General features: G+C 39.3%; 1 protein-coding gene across 18 annotated transcripts in view; it reads left to right on the top strand.

Annotated features, from left to right (window-relative positions):
• NFIA (nuclear factor I A) overlaps positions 1–12,449 on the top strand; it is a 443,145-nt gene that overhangs the window by 389,417 nt on the left and 41,279 nt on the right. For 8 of the 18 annotated variants that reach the window (XM_083510327.1, XM_083510324.1, XM_083510332.1 and 5 more), the window contains one exon: positions 8,497–8,675. In XM_083510327.1, coding sequence (XP_083366453.1) covers positions 8,497–8,675 — 179 coding nt within the window. Of the gene's footprint in view, positions 1–8,496; positions 8,676–10,097; positions 10,164–12,449 lie in introns of all 18 variants that reach the window. The other 10 variants (XM_083510331.1, XM_083510336.1, XM_083510321.1 and 7 more) reach the window with 2 other exon arrangements.

A 12,449-nucleotide genomic window follows, 5' to 3' on the forward strand; every position in this document is an offset into this window, starting at 1 on the left:
AGAATTAGGCCATCCTCATTTACATGTCATTTAGGGTTAAGAGAGCAGTTTAGCAAGGTTATGACAGAGATAGACATGTAGAGGAGAAATGGGCTGACTGAGGAAGTCCTGGCAGAGAGAGAGAGATGCTTATCCCCAAAGCACACACCCTCAGAAAACGCGAGTTAACCAGCTAGTCCTTCTCTTTCAGCCTAACCCTTTTCACAAGGTTGTTGTGAGTATAAAATGGGGTGGAGGAAATACGGGTATGCCACACTGAGAGCTCCTGAGGAAAGTGGGATAGAAATGTAATGAAATAAATAAATGAATAAGATCCTAACATCATTCTGTGCACAGTCTTCATTTAGGTCTGTTTCCACATAAATCAGAAAATAGTAGCATACCCTATGCCTTTTATTTACCGCTAGTTGCTCATCTGAATTATGTGTATATAAAGTTACATTCAATGAACAGAAAGTGTAAGGCTGCAGGGCTTTTTAGGACTGCTGAAAGAGTTAGATGTAAACATTTTATTTAAGCACATTTGAATAAGAATAAGCTAGAACAATCTTTAAAACCTCAGTTCTTCAGAGGTGCCTTGTTGTTACTTGGTGCTTCTTTTAATCTTAGATTGGTAGAATGTAGGAATAGTCGGGAAGCCAGTTGTGATCCACCTCCCATATCAGTCGGTGGCAAAACTACCATTGATTAATGGAGCTGGATTGTGCCCAAAAGCTTTAATTTTTTCAAGCTGTTGGTTCATACTTCTGTTCTGTACCTCTTGAATTGCATTATATATATAGAAGTTCAAGTTCCCTTCAAAACTCCTGGCCTTTTGCCAGCTTTCCTTATTAAAAAGTCACTCTTCTTATTTCTGATCAACACAGCTGTTGCAGAGCGTTTCAAAGCATTTCACATCAGCCAGCATGGTGGCTTAGCCAATTAGTACTCTAATACGGTCATTTTTGAAAACAAGTACTTTCAGCGTAGAAAGGGTGGGATACATCTTACATAATTTGAACTGGCACTTGCTTTGCTTTAATGTTATGAGAGAGGTTGCAGATCACAGTGAGCTAAAGCATCTCAAAAAGATTGAAAAGGAAGTATCTAAGGAAACGAACTACAACAATGTTTCCACTTTAATGCCTTTTAACAAATACTTTTCAATTGTAATGAGGCTAATTAGGTCTTTTTTTATAAAAAAAGGAGCTGATGGTACATTCTCATGCTTCATTGTGACTTAGCTGTTGCTATTTTTAGAAAGAGGAATTCATGTTTAATGAATTTGTTAATAAACTTAGATATATTTCTCTGCATTGCTTTTATCTTGTACCTCTAAAACCAATAAAACAAAGCATCCCAGGGAATTATTCTGTCATCATAACATGGGAATTGCTCATGCTTCCATTCTATCCCATGCAGCCCCCATAGTTATTGAATACTGGAATAGAATACAATAGAAGGAAGGCCTGACAACAGGGTTATTTCCAATGGGGGTCTGAAATTTGACCTGTATATCTTCATGTGCCTGTGGAAACCTGCAAGCAAGACATGAGCACAACAGCACTCTGCCCACCAGCAATTAGCATTCGCAGGAACACTGCTTCTGACAGTGGAGGTAGGACAATAGTCATAATGGCTAGTAGCCGTTGATGGCCTTGTCCTCCATTCATTTGCCTAACACATTTAAAGCCATCCAAGTTGGTGACCATCACTGCCTCCCATGGGAGCGAGTCGCATAGTTTAGCTATTCACCGCTCAGTACTTTCTTCAGTCTGTCCTGAATCTTCCAGCATCCAGGTTCTTTGGCTTTTATGAGAGAGAGAGAGAGAGAGAGAGAGAGAGAGAGAGAAACCATTTCTGTATCCACTTTCTTCATGCCATGTATAATTTTATGCACTTGGTTACGTTGCATTGCATTTGCCATTTTATTGCTCATTCACTCACTTTGGAGAGATCATTGTGGAGCTCCTCACAATATCTCTTTTTGGGAGGGGGAGAACCAACAACACTGAATATTTTGTATCATCTGCACACCTGTCCTCATTGAGGTTCTGACTGTAGAACTGAGCTGACCTTGGAGAAAAGATGCTTCATGAGAGGGGGCAAATGGAGGTGTGCATGTACTCCTCACCTGTGCATCCATATTCCTGTTGGCATTAGATCCCTCCATCATTTTCTTTCTATGTAACCAGGATAGATTTGGGTTTAAACACACTGCATCCATCTGTCACATCAACTTTGGCTGTCAGTTTGAAGCTCTGTCTGCAGTATTGGAAAGGTAAAATACTGGCCTTCCGTACAGAGTACTTATAAGGATTACAAATGTGTATGAATTAACCTTAGTGTTAAACAGGGACCTGATCTGACGTTTGAAAGCCCCAAAGGCAGTCTCTGGCCCTCATCACCACCACACTCCACACAATGACTAAATAATCTTAAGGACTGGGATATTACATAGGAGTCCTTGGTAGGCCATTCCCTTGCCCTATCACCTCCTACCCAACCAATTTAAATAAAGAGCACTGTTGCCAAAGTGTGTATAGACTGAAATTTGCAGTTTCCAACTTTTTGGAACCAAGGGGAACCACCTTTGAATAGTAGAAAAGAAGACAGCTGAAAGGAGTGTTCTGGTTGAGAAGTTGGGGAAACAGAGATTGAGGAAACCTCACTTGTTTTGGTATGTTAGGAGGTTTTGAAAGACAAGCACTGCCATGTGGGGAAGGTGTCCTGATTCCCACCTAGCACATGCAGAAAGAGGCTCTTAGGTGTAAGTCAGAAAGGGATATTTGTTCAGGGCAAGTGACAGTACAGGCTCAGCAGCAGATATGGAGTTCAGGAGTCATGATTCAGGGGTTTGGGTATCAGAAATGGACTGAAACCATGAAGATGTCTCCAGAACACATTGCTTGCCCCTACCTCTGCTTCCTGCCAGCCACTCCTGACCAGCTTCCTTTAATCTCCCCATCTTCCACCAAGCAGATGTATAGTAGAGGAGGAGATTAGGCTGCAGAGGAAGAGGCAGGGTGGCATTTTCTATGACTGGTTGTGATGGCAGATACAGTTCCAGTGAAGGCAAAATGCAGAGGGTTGGTACACTGGAGTCAAATAGTGAGGGGTATTTCCAGAAAATGCTGCTTCTGTTACTTTCTCTCCCTCTTTCATCAAAACTGGTTTAAAATTATGGGTGTGGCTTTCTGAGCATTTGCTGGGTGGAAGTTAGGTTGGAGGGACAAACATCCCTGTTTCCTATGATGCAAAATTACTGAATAAAAACATGCTGCAATATTTAAACAATAAAATTTATAAATGCTTCCATAAAGGTCAGTATTATGGTTACACTGGTTACCAAAGAGGAAGCATAAGATTGAACTGAAATGTTTTACCACTGAGCCTCTTGGGCTTGCCAGTCGGAAGGTCGGTGGTTCGAATCAGTGTGACGGGGTGAGCTCCCGTTGCTCTGTCCCAGCTTCTGCCAACCTAGCAGTTTGAAAGCATACCAATGCAAGTAGATAAATAGGTACCACTGCAGCAGGATGGTAAACGGTGTTTCCCTGCACTCTGGCACTCAACATGGTGTCCCGTTGCACCAGAAGCAGTTTAGTCGTGCTGGCCACATGACCCAGAAAGCTGTATGTGGACAAACGCCAGCTCTCCTGGCCTGAAAAGCGAACATGAGTGCCACACCCCATAGTCGCCTTTGACTAGACTTAACCATCCAGGGTTCCTTTACCTTTTTACCTTTTACTTAGCCTATTACCCTCAGTCACACGTTACAGGTGCATGCTGCGGGTACATCTAGAGCTATAGTGCCCTGCATGTTCTCCAGTGCTTCAGCATCTCTAGTCAATAATGATGCCTTTAGCAGGTGGAGAGGTTTCATAAATGTTTGAACTGGTAATAGCTTTCCTTGTAAATGTCACTTCCTGAAAGTTCATATGCAGCTGTTCACTTAATGTCCCGTTTAACAGGATACCAAGGACAAGCGATTGTCACTTTTTGTTAGTAGCACAAATATAGCTGTTGGGAATTCCAGCTGTTGCTGCTGCATCATTTCTGACATACTGCAATATTTTGTAAAATATAGGCTACACTGTGCTATCTTCTTCTTGTGCTAGGTGGCTTGTAGCTTACATAGACCAAAAATGTCTGTGCATGTGTGTGAGAGAGAGCATCAAATCCTTCCTAGTCTTTATGGTGGAAGGGTCTCAGTAAAGGGAGGTGCACTGTGTAATATTACAGAAGCCTGGAAATTGACCAGCAGTAGCAGAGGATCTGCTTCACATGCCGAAGGTCCCAGGTAGGGCCGGGAATGTCCCCTACATGAAACCCTGCAGAGCAGCTGTCAGTGAGTGTAAACAGTACTTGACTAAACAGACATCATCCTGCAGCATTGTTGCAAAGCAAACATGGCACCAAATTAGTCAGCCCTGGAGTCTGAGCGTATTGGGCCTGTTCAAGGAATTCATATAAATAGAATTCTTACACTGTGTTATGCAGAGTTACAGTAGGAAATCGGAGATGCTGAGAAGTCGACAAAATGTTAGTATAGAACTGTTTATGTTAAGTATATCAGAGTGAAAGTTAATTCTTTATTTAGAGAGAAACAGATTCAGAGCAACCTTTTAAGGTTACTTTGTAATGATAATGCTCCAGTTTTACCGTTTACAAATCTTTACATTTTAATTTAGATACATTCCAACACATATTTTATTATTTGACATCACTACCCCCTTCTTACAATATTGAGCTTTATTGTTAGGGTATCCTTGGTAATTATTTTTAATGACTTATGACCAGCATACCCTGGTACCGTAAGCCACTTACTGTGAATTATTTTTTATGATGATAAAAAATTGTGCAATAAATCATAGGATTCTTCTGTTGTGGAACAATTGACAAATCACAAAAATATATTAACTGCACCCACCCTGTCTTTCTCACCATTCTTGTATATAGAGGTAGTGAAAAACTAGGAAAGCGGGGGGGGGGGGGCTGGTTAAAGTGAGAACGGCACATGTTACACAATGGCTTAAAGGCATTACAATTTTATGATTTTTCTCCTGATTAATGCAACATCTTTGGACACATCGTTTCACGTGTATCAATATTCTTCTGACAGATCTTTAAGCTGCAACATGCAAACATGGGGTGATAATTTGTGGGATTTTAGGGTTGTAGCCAGTGCTAGTCCAACTTGAAGTAGACATAGTGAATTTAATAAGCACAACTAACTTGTGACCATTAATTTCAGCAATTGTACTCTAAGTAGAACTTAGATGACTACAACTCTGAGTTCTGAGTGTGGCAGTGATAAACATTTCATCTAGTAATGAAAATTACAGTTTCTCAGTAGAAGAAATTATTATTTGGTAACATATGATGAGGACTGTAGAACATACTCAATTCAGTTCCAGGAAAAGGAAAAAAGAAGAAATACTGCAAGGCTTATTACCATTCAACAGTGTGGGTAGAGGAGGTGTTGTTTTAGCATTTGCTGTTTGAACACGTACAAATAGAAACCAAACTATTCTCAGGATGTGGCTTGGATATGCTGCACTTGGCTATGAAGCCTATGATCAAGACAGTGCTTATTGTCACAATTAGCAGTCTGCACAATTACCAAATGAAAGGGCCTAGCCAAAGTCATGGCCCAGTCTCTTTAGTTTGCAACTGGTGTTCCAATTTGTAGTTGAGCTGGATTTATAGAAACAGAAGGAAAGTGGAGTGGAAAAGGAAATTGATATAGTTGGATGGGCTTGTCAGAATCAGAGCAAGAAGCAGGGTTTAGCACAGCTTGAAACTAAAGAATAGATGGTGCCCAGGTGAGTTTGGAGAGTTGTACGGAGTCTGGAAATGAAGCAGTTATGTAGTCTGAAATAATAGTAGGGAAAGATTTTAACACGGGAACATGTCTGAGCAGCTAGATGCTCAATGTGGTAGATGAGATATGAAGAAGGCACCTTCCTTTTGTTCTAGCTAATCAGAAGTGATGTTTTAGGATGACTGTAAGATACTTATATAAACAGAATAGCTACTACTGGCTGACAAAATACAAAGTGAATGTATTTTGGGACAAAATCATGTTTAGCACCTTGACAGCTCTTTTCTGGAGGTGGAAAAGGTCTGTACCCTCAGTGACCATGCAGGTTTAGTTATCTACTTCTATGATAATCTGGGCTCCAAATATGTAGCTGGATTTCTGTCACTACTGGGTGTGTTGTAGCAGATATTATGAGCTATTTCTTCATGGGGAAAATAAATATAGGGTATATAAGTTTTACTTAATTAAAATTAAAGTGAATGTATACACAACTAAGATAAGTTCATTAATTTCAATAGATCTGCCATGAGTAAAACTTAGTTGAATACCACTCATAGCCCAACATAGGAGCCAACTCCTAGGGGTTGAGGACCATTTGGGCCCCCCATAAAAATATTTGATAGGGCCACCCCCCAAATTGATGGGCATTGTCATTCAAATGCTGTGTGTGCACCGTGTTACATGATCAATTATGCGGGGCAGGGCTTACTAACCTGCCCCCCCTCAATATTTTATTCAAGTCGCCCCCGCCTGTAGTATGAAATGATTTGTTTCATTTTGCTAAAAAGAGAAATCTTTGTTACAATCTGTCTAATGTCAGTGAAACACCAATGCAAAATGCTGCTACTTTATTTTGGCTTAATCTTCATTCAACTATTGCTTTGTACTGCCAAGTTGTATATACACCCAACGTATTAAGCATTCTTCCAGACTAATGCAGTCCATTCTCCTGTTCACGTAGTGACTTTCAAAACTTTTATTGAAGCAGTTCCTTGTGGTTTACAAATGCAGTGCATAGGCATAGAAAGACATAAAAGTTTAATAGTGCTGGTTGAGAGAGGATGTCTATATACTTGGTCAGAAATAAACCCTAATGTGAGAGGAGCGATAGCATACAACCCCAATGGACTTCTGTGATCCAGTGTGGTGAAGTGGAAGAAAATGAGCAAAATTCAAAAAAATGCCAGATACATTGGCTTATAGAGGAATACCATATTTTTTGCACCATAACACTCACTTTTTTACTCCTAGAAAGTAAGGGGAAATGTCTGTGCGTGTTATGGAGGAAATGCCTACGGGTGGCATACCTGCGGATTTTCCTCCTCTAAAAACTACGTGTGTGTTATGGTCGGGTGCGTGTTATAGAGCGAAAAATACAGTAAATGTGAACATATGACATTTTCCCAGTATTCCAATTCCAATATTATTGTTGCTGGGTAAATGTACATCCCACTCCCAGCAGATGCATTTTGGAGTGCTGTCTTCAATGGGTTTGTGTGAGTTACTTGGAAAACCACCTGGATAGTGCCCTATTCATGAAGAGGGTAACAGAGTACAGATCTACTCGGTAGACACAGCAAATAAAGTTTAAAACTGTTATCTGTACCATAGGGCTATTTAACTGCATGGTACCATAGAAGAAAATATCTGAGTCTTTGCCACATTTTCTTCTATAATTACTATCATTGTCACTTGAGTATCCATGCATATTTCATTGTTCCGTGTGCCGCCCATGTCTCCTGCCATTAATTATGGAGGAGTGAATAAACTTGCCCATTTTGGAGGAATTGGTGTGCAGGGGTTGATTCCTGTTCAGTGTGGAGAAATATGAGATGCATACGAGAGGCATACAGGAATATCGTGTTACTCACGGAAAGGTAGTAGTCAAACCACTGTATCTTAGTTTCAGCCTCCTTTACCTTCCCTAATACAAAAATTCTGCTTGTAGTATTGTTGTAGGGGTTACTGAGAGCCAGTCTATACATAATTTTAATCCATTGCATGTGAATCCACTATCTTAGATTCCTAAAATTGCCCTGGAGTCATATTTGAATGACCAGTTTCACTTAGAAAGGACAAAATGAAAATGTTAGTTTACATGAAAGCAAATGACTTAGAAATCATATTTCTCCATTGAGCCGAAAAAGTGACATACACAAGGGCTGCAAGAGCATCATCATTATATTATTGCCCATTTATAGCCCAAAATAAAACTGGTTCCTATGTGGAAACCAGAATTATGCAGAATGTCAATTAAATCAACTGTAATCTCCCAAATACATTTTTTATTGCTCGATTCATTAGAAAGGCTCTTAAGGTAATGAATAGTCGTCACTTTTACCAAGGACTTCTGGCTCCTTTATAAATGATGACCACTAAAAATGCAGAAAAGACATTTTAAAATCTGGCTGCATTTAAGCTCTGCCTTTATATTTGAAGTGCTACAGAACTCAATATGACTTGATGTATTATAAAAATCAGTACCTAGAACATCAGGCACATACTCTGGGATGTATAGATTTTGGGAAGACATTATTATTATTTTTTTGAGTGGGAAGGATTTTTTCTTTTTAAAAATAAAGAGCTATATTAAAATAATTGAAGTTTATATATAAATAAATTTATAAATTTGAACTGTGTTTATCTAAGTCCAAAAATCAATCCCTTATAACGCCTTCTTTTCTTTCTTATAGCAAGTCCACATGCAACACCATCGACTCTTCATTTTCCAACATCACCCATTATTCAGCAGCCTGGGCCATACTTCTCACACCCAGCAATCCGCTATCATCCTCAGGAGACTCTGAAAGAGTTTGTCCAACTTGTCTGTCCCGACGCTGGTCAGCAGGCTGGACAGGTGGGGTTCCTAAATGTAAGGAAGCCATTTTATTTCTTCAGATGCTTTTGTTTCTGTGCCAAATAACCATGAAATTATGCTAACAAGTGTTTTTTTACATATATAAAAACAGGGCCTTAATTTTTCACTGCTACAAACTGACTATGAAGAGTGATCCAGCCAAAGATATGCATGTTCAGGTCCCACTGAATGTGACTGAAGTTCAGTTAATGTGTTTTTAAACTGCTTTATTTTTACATGCTAAACTTTCTGACTTGTAGCCAGATGTATTAGCAGCTCATTGCCATGTTGGTCGTTAGTGCAACTGTAGCTTTCTAGGCAAAATATCATATCATAGAATATTGTGTGTTAACCTAGGATATAATGCTGGCAGCAGCCACTACCTTTTTATAATGGGATTGCTCAGAGAAGGTATTGCTGCTGCTTCTTTTGACTAACAGCAGCTTGGTGTTATGTCCTAATCAAGGCAAATTGAGGTTAGACTTAACCATGGTTTACGCAAACCATTGTTTATGAAACCATTGTTTCAATAAACCATGATTAAGATGAACAACAATTTAGGGGCTGGATATAATTCTAAAGTGCAATTAATTGATAATGTATGCAAAAGCTTCTAATCTCTTAGCATCCACTTCAGAAAAGAAGAGAGGGGAAATCACATTAGCTCTGAGATTTGGTCACATAAAGCTAGGCCATATTTCACTTATTTAGAAATTTTCTCAATTGCTTTATATTGAATCTTAAAGTGATGTACAAAAAGAGAAAGCAATATAATACAATTTATTGTTCATCTGATAAAAACCTATTTCAAAATTAGCAATGACCTGGATTGTCCTTCTAGGAAGGTCTGGTAAAATAAAAATATAGGGGCTGCTATACTAAAGCTCTGCACTGTGTCACCACATAGGTGACCTCAGTGGCATGTAGCACTTCAAAAAGAACCTACCCTCATGACCACAGTGACCATACCAATATAGAGAAAGCAGTGGCGTAGCGTGGGGGGTTCAGGGGGGCCCGGCCGCACTGGGCGCAACATCTGGGGGTTAGGGTTAGGGGGCGCAAATCCACGGGTTAGGGGGCGCAAATTACTTGCCTTGCCCCGGGTGCTGACAACCCACGCTACGCCACTGAGAGAAAGTAAGGTAGTCCTCAGGAACCTGAACCCCAATTTATTAAGGACCTTTTAGACCAATACTTAAATCTGACCTAGTAGCATATTGGCAGCAGTGTAGTGCCCTCAGTACAGGCAATAGGTTCTTCCAGTTGGCAGCCAAGCAGTCATGTTCTGAACTAGCTTCTGGATCAAGTCTACAGGCAGCCACATTTTCGAGTGCATTACCGTAATTGAGATTAAAATGACAGTAATTGGTGGCATCCCAACCCAACATCCAGTATAACAGCATTTTGTATGAACTGAACTTCTAATTCATCCTTTAGGAAGACTTTCACCTGCCGTGGTCCCAAAGATTCAGCTTCATGCTTTCTGACTTCAGCACTTCCAAGGTTAACAAAATACCTTGTAATTTTTATTAATTATTTCTTTAGACAGGAGAGTAAGGAACAGCTGTTTCAGATCAGCCACATTCACTTTCTTTTAAAAAATGACTTTCTTATAGCACTTTAGATTAAGCTGACCAGTACTTGAACTCAAGAAGATAAAAGTACAGATTCTTATAGTTTGTTATTCCTGAGAATTGTTATCTTTTCTCCTTATCTCTCTGAAAAATTAAATAGTGCTCCAAGATTTTTGGTTGAGCAATCTCAGGTTGTTGTTTTTGTCAAACTTAGTAATTATCTTCAGGTTATTGGAATAACACTCCATTTGTATGCAGAAATGATTAACTCTGTGTACAACCTTATCTAAAATAATTCTTGGCTTTCTTGCGAACAGTAGGGCACAACTGAAGAGTAATGATTTCCCCAGTTGTTTTTATCCTTTACATTTCCAATATGTATAATACAGTGTAAACAGTTGCTTTTAGCACCCAGTTTGTTACCTGAACCTGATAAAACAACAACAGCATTGCTTTGGATCCAAACTATAATGCTGGATCTAAAAGCCATAAGCAGAAAAACAATATCCACTAAAGCAGTTCTGCAAATATTTAAGAGTGCATGCAGTGTTATAATAAGTAGGTTCTTCTGTAGCAGTTTTCATGTGTCTGCTTGGGCAGGAGATTACACAAGATATGGCAAAAGTGGAATAACATATTGAAGTTTGGACTACACAGTTACTAGAAAGTAAAACCCAATTTAGAGGAACTTCTACTGCTTTCTCTTCCCACAATCTACTTTGAGGGACTTCTGGTTGCCCAGATCAGAGTGGGAGATACTAAGGTCTGCAGTAGAGAAGGGTAATCCTCAAAAAAATTGTTCTCCTCTTCCACCAGACGACTCTTGCAGGAGTAGCACAAGGAGAATCAATTGGATACCACCCATTGCTTATAAGCAGTAGAGCTATATTCTTTAAGTTATTATTAATCAGATGACTGACTTCACTCTACTCAGGAGATTTCATTCACTGGATACAGGAAGTCAAAGTGGTCTGGTATGATGCTGGCTACACCACTTCTTTAAGCAGCTAACGCCACAAAAATTGGCTGAACTTATGACTTATGATTTCTTATGAGTCACTTCGGAACAGTATCATAGCCTTGCAAACTTGTGAGTAATAGCATTCCTTGAAGTCAACAAAGCCTCTCAAAGGAATTAAATGGATTTAGCATGTTTTAAGCTTCAGATCCCATGTGAAATATGCATTCTGCAGCATCCTGGAACTAAACATTTCCACTATGCATATTCTCTACATTTAAAGAAAGAGTTTTTAATTTTCAACCAGTTACAGAATACTAAAGAATATTGTCAACATTGTTCACAAAATCAAACCACCTGATTCATTCACAGTTTGTTCTCATTCAGCTGTGTCATGGTGCATATTTGTACCATCATATGATATTAAATATTTAAAACAAAGCAGATTGTGTTTTCTAACAGAATGATATTAAAAAATTGAAACTCTGAGCTGTACAGCTCTTATGAGGATCAACAATGGCTAATTATTAAAAGAATAGTTGGGATTATTTCAAAATGTGAAATGTCAGTTTTATTTTCTTAGTAAAAATAATGTATAATGTAAGGTTGCAGTCTTAAACCCAGAATTGATTTCAGTAATTTGGAAGATTGCGGCCTAAGTCCATTTGAAACCTTGGTATGGAGGTTGCCCCAGCTCTTAGAGGCAAATCCAAGGTCCTAGTGAAGATTAACAACAGTAGAGCTATAAGAATATTGTCACTGCAAAGATGATGCAGCTTAAGGTTTTTTATTATAATCGGTTCAGGGATCTGCTCTTGTGCATAAGATACAAACTTCCAGGAAAATAATAGAAGGCAATGACCTTGTTTGCAAGTAATGCCAAACCAAGGAGGTTTGAGCTGCAACACATTTTCGGTTCATGCACCTCTTTCTCCTCTGGCATGGGAGTGAGGAGAAGAATGGAAACTCCCACTGCTATTTTGGAAACTCAAACTTCTATTTTAGAATAACTGCCATTTGTCTGTTGTCCAAACCTAGAAAATGGTGGTTAAAGTTAACTGTGGTTAGCTAAAACAAACCAGTTTCAAACCATAGTTTATGAAACTGTATTGTTTCGAGTTGCCATAATTGAAATCACCCCAAGTATAGGGTTTGGACAACATACTAAACTAAGGTCAGCCTAAAATGAAAGCAAAAGTTTCCTTACTGCTCTTGAAGCCACAGCATAGGAGGAGAGGGGAGCACACAAGCCCAAGC

The sequence above is a fragment of the Podarcis liolepis genome (genome assembly GCF_965112155.1).
Source record: "Podarcis liolepis genome assembly, chromosome: 6".
NCBI classification, from domain to species: domain Eukaryota; kingdom Metazoa; phylum Chordata; class Lepidosauria; order Squamata; family Lacertidae; genus Podarcis; species Podarcis liolepis.